At 46.4% G+C, this 4,404-nt stretch overlaps 2 protein-coding genes across 2 annotated transcripts; one reads left to right on the plus strand and one right to left on the minus strand.

The window, feature by feature from the left end:
- Window positions 1-11: 11 nt before the first annotated feature.
- Window positions 12-408, minus strand: PPTG_19229 (hypothetical protein; the record flags this gene model as incomplete). The annotated part of the gene is made up of 2 exons (XM_008917653.1): window positions 12-255; window positions 404-408. Coding segments are annotated over 2 exons (249 nt in total), but the record flags the coding sequence as incomplete, so codon positions are not given.
- A 3,028-nt stretch (window positions 409-3,436) lies between these two features.
- On the plus strand, window positions 3,437-4,163 carry PPTG_19230 (hypothetical protein; the record flags this gene model as incomplete). The annotated part of the gene is made up of 3 exons (XM_008917654.1): window positions 3,437-3,652; window positions 3,727-3,835; window positions 3,913-4,163. The coding sequence occupies 3 exons, from the start codon at window positions 3,437-3,439 to the stop codon at window positions 4,161-4,163; spliced, it is 576 nt and encodes a 191-aa protein (XP_008915902.1).
- Between the last annotated feature and the right edge of the window lie 241 nt (window positions 4,164-4,404).

Below are 4,404 nucleotides of genomic sequence, written 5' to 3' on the forward strand. Positions count from 1 at the left end.
AAATTACAGACCTCGTGAAACAACGTGGCGCCGAGCGTATGATTAATTATAGTAGCAGCGCCTTCGATCTCAACGGAAATCTTGTTCTCCAGCGCAGTCTTGGCCTTCTCATCAGACACACGCAGCTGCAATTCTCCCGTCTCGAGTTCCTGCTCCACTTTCTTCTTCACTCCAGCGCTGCCGCTCAATGTACTAGTGCGAAGGGGAAGTAGAGATAACGTCAGCTTCTGTATCATCTTTCCAGTGTAGCGGGCACTGCCATCTAACACAGACAATCAAGTTTTAGCGTACCTATTAGTTGCGGCAAAAAGTGAGCTCCCGATTGAAAATATTCTTCAAACTGAGCCCCCGATTGGAATTTTCCTTTATTTTATGCTAATAGCATAAGATTGTGAACTCTTACCCCATGTTTACACGCCTGACCAGGTCCAATCGACTAAGATACGCCTGGTTACAGGTGGAATGGCCTCCAGCAAACCGCCAAACTCCTTCATATCCCTTTAACCTGGCCTTGATTAGCTCATTCCATCTTAAAGCAGGCTCACCCGGCGGAGATGAGAAAACCTTAATTAACATGGAATTAGCTGACCACAAGGCAGAATTACGGCTGATAAGGGAATAGCATTAAGCCAGAATTATCGCGGCAGAATTTCGGAAAGGCACAATAGCTCACGCATCTAATTAGTGTTCGTACCAAGTGGAAATCATACGGGCTATGACGGGTGAGTTGCTAAAATCGTATTTTCAACCGGATTTTGGCAGAATATGACACTCGGCAATAGGACAATAGTATTGAAAAATGGATTGATATCTGCTCTGGCAACGCCACAATTTGTACTGTACCAATATGTGTATTGATTTGGTCAAAATAGTATACTTGGTTAAAACAAAGCCAACGTCAGCGATATGATTATTGTTCTATTAGGCGAGTCAATACGAGTTCGAGGTGGGTGAACGTCGTAGAGTGTGTGCGGCGTTTGAAGATTGCCAGATGATCGTGAACGATGTGCAAGTGGCAAAAGTTGTCAAACTCAGGACAAGACGACGGAAGATAGCCCTTGATCGGTGATCTTTGAGTAGGGGGTCGCCAGTGTGGGTGACTGTGTGCCGTTAGTAGGCGAAAAGGGTGCAAATATGCAGTGTGAAGTGGTGTGCTCTCTTCGAATCCTGCACCAGAGCAAGCAGGACGCGATGGACGAGTGCGGTTTGGCGGTGCCGAGTGCGGACATTGGCAAGGTTTGGACGGTGTGAGCGAGAAGCCACGACTGGAAGGGCGGGCGGAGCGGCATATCTGGTTGCGGGCGGTACAGTGTCTGGTGGTGGTAAAACAAAAGATTGAAGACGCATTGATTTTTTATTTCATGAAAACATAGCCAAACGAATGACCAGATATGTGCTTCAAGCAGTGTTGTGTAAGTTGTATACTCTCGTCTATTATAGCTTATAGTCAAGCCTCATAAATTGAGGATGTTTTTCATTTTCCCTCTATTAGCTTATTAGAGGGATCAGGAGGCAAGTCAATAGAAGGGACATGGTTTTCTTTAGTATAAGTAAGTATAAATGCACGTATCCATATTACCATAGACAACCTAGTTTTTTTTTTTAATATCAAGTGTTGACACTTGGAACTGGTTCGCGTGTAGAATTCCTTCTAGGGAGAAATCGGTTAGGGATTGACGATATTCATCCATTCCCAGCCAATGATTGAAAAATCAGACTCTACCGAAGCAGTGTTGGGGAAAGATGTAGCCAGGGCCCCACAAACGCTCTGCAGCGTCTGAAATCGCCCGCTCACGAGCTTCCTGGCTTGTTCAAAACTTGTTTTACTGTCGTTGCACTTGAACAAATGAATCTCTCTGGTGGTCACTTTCAATCTGTGTAATTTGTTCAGTGCTCCACCCAGCAGCCTTCAGTATAGGTTTATATTGTTTAAGGAGTCTGCATATGTTTGCTGTCCGAAGTTTTGATAGTTTTACTTCAGACAGTGCTGCAGACGTTTCAGGGTGCCGTTCAGAGATTTCTAAACCATACTTGGGATCGTGTCCTCCCTGGAATGGTGTCGTCAACGCTCGCGGCAAGTCGCTACTTAATCCCGTGTGGCTAGAAGCACTATAAGTTATAGTACTTCAGTACCGACGGTATTCGGTTCGATTCTCAGCAAAACCTAAATTGAAAAGACCTGTTTTAGAAAGTTTTCAGGGCGTCTATTACCGGTTATTGAATTTCTAAAAGAACAAATTTGGTTAAATTTAAAAGGAAAGGAATGATAATTGGCGCTTTAGCGCTCGCAGATGAGACTCAGGGTGGTTAGTAGCCAAGCTAATGACCTAGGGCAGCAAAATTGGCCAATCACCACCCTGTAACGCGTTCCGGTACTAAAAACGTTAACACAGTGATAGGGAAGCTGGCACTTCCTAAAGTGTTGGTCGTCGAGTATATTCAAAAGTGAGGAAGACAGAGCGAGAACTCTGACATCCCTCATGTCTAGCGTCTTCTACAGATCGTTCTCTTCTATAGATTTTGCTTAACTCCTGACTACTCATGGACTCCATGAGTAGCGTACCAGCTGGGCGAGTGCTCTGCAAAAGCCCAATGCAATGTGAGCAAGGCTTGCATAGTCACCTCACACTACAATTCCCTCCCAAGCCTTGTTCACAGACTAAAGCGTTAATTGGGTATTCGGTGTACCTGATTATAACTTATAACCAGGACAGACTTGAGGTTACTTCGTAACCTCATACTTATAACCAGCGGGTTAAATTTTTTTTGGTTATAATGTAACCTATAATCAACAGGTTACAGCAATACATAAACGCTGTAGCAATGACGTAACCACAGGTTACTCTCCTTTGAAACAGATTCACTTTTCCAAGTACAATTCATAACAAACATGCAACCAACTGGTTACGTTCTTGTTAGAAAGTATCTTGTTACAGTTTACTTGCAGCTATGCATCTCATATGCAGCTTATGCAACTTCTTTGACTCTAATACCAACTTGGTACTCTAGTCTACTCATGACTTTGATACCCACTGTATATCATCGTCGATTTGCATCTAGCGTGTTGTCGCTATTGATGCACTGCACACACGCCAAATCACGCCTTCAGCCAGTCATAGTGCTCTGTGAGCTCCTTGGCATTTCCCACATACTACATCTGCTCGGAAAATAATGCACTTATGTAGGCGTACACAATTCCTCCTAAATTTTATGCGTTTGAATCTCCCGCCCATTTTCAAAACAGATCACTTTCGAAATCCTCCCCCTCCGCTCGAATGATCAAGTTAACAACTCCGAGCGACAAGCGTTATGGGAGACACTCCTCCTACGGAGCACCAGAGGGAAGCTGAGGCATGGAGACCACAAGATCGTCGCGGAGCAATTTAAGATAAGTCGCTGGGTGGTATCGCGAGTCTGGAAACGAGGGATCCGGTCTATGAGCGAGCGAGTTGCTGCAGTTGTTACGTCTCGAGCGAGTCAGCGAGGAAGAAAGATGATGGACCGGGCTGAAATCCGCAAGCGGATTTACCAGACTCGTGTTGCGGATAGAAACAACTACAGGACGGTTGATGAAGGTGCTGGCTTGACTCCGTACATGATCCGGCAGCTGCAAAGAGAAGGCTACCTACGCCGCGCTCTCACTCAAACTCCCGTCTGACCGAGAAGCACTAGGCAGATCGTCTAAAGTGGTGTATTCTCCACGTAACCGAATCTTCGGATCGTCAGCCAGTCTACGCCCCGACGTACGACACCGTCCACGTGAACGAAAAGTGGTACTACGTCAAGAAGATTGGACAGAAGGTCTATCTGTTGACCGGTCAAGATGGGACACCCTGTGAAGATGCTCCCGTACTGTTTGTGCAGAGCAAAAGGCATATCATATTCTCAAGGTGATGTTCCTGTGTGCAATAGCACGTCCACGTGGAAACTGGGATGGCAAGATAGGGACGTGGCCTGTTGTGGAGAAGTATGTGACCCAGCGAAGGAGCGATAACAGTGATGCCGGTGTGGAGGAGCTGCGCCCCACTTCGATGACCCGTGAATTCTACCGACGCATGCAGCTTGAAGATGTGATCCCTGCAATCAAAGCCAAGTGGGAGTGGGCGAAGGACGAAGGGGCTGGGCGTTCCTCTTGTAAGTCCAATTTGGGTACAGCAAGATAACGCCAAGCCACATGTGCTGCCTGATGACCCGAGGTGCTGGTGGCTGGGTGTGCTGGCGGCTAGAGCATTCTCTTTAGAAACCAGCCTGCGCAGAGTCCAGATCTAAACGTCCTTGATTGCGGTTTTTTTTCAACGCGATCCAGTCGCTGCAGTCGGTGACGGCCCCAAGAACAACCGAAGACCTCATATCGGAAGTAGAGATGGCGTTTGCGTCTACTACTACCACTACGCTGAACAAAAC

Source organism: Phytophthora parasitica (genome assembly GCF_000247585.1).
Source record: "Phytophthora parasitica INRA-310 unplaced genomic scaffold supercont2.110, whole genome shotgun sequence".
Taxonomy (NCBI): Eukaryota; Oomycota; class Peronosporomycetes; order Peronosporales; family Peronosporaceae; genus Phytophthora; species Phytophthora nicotianae.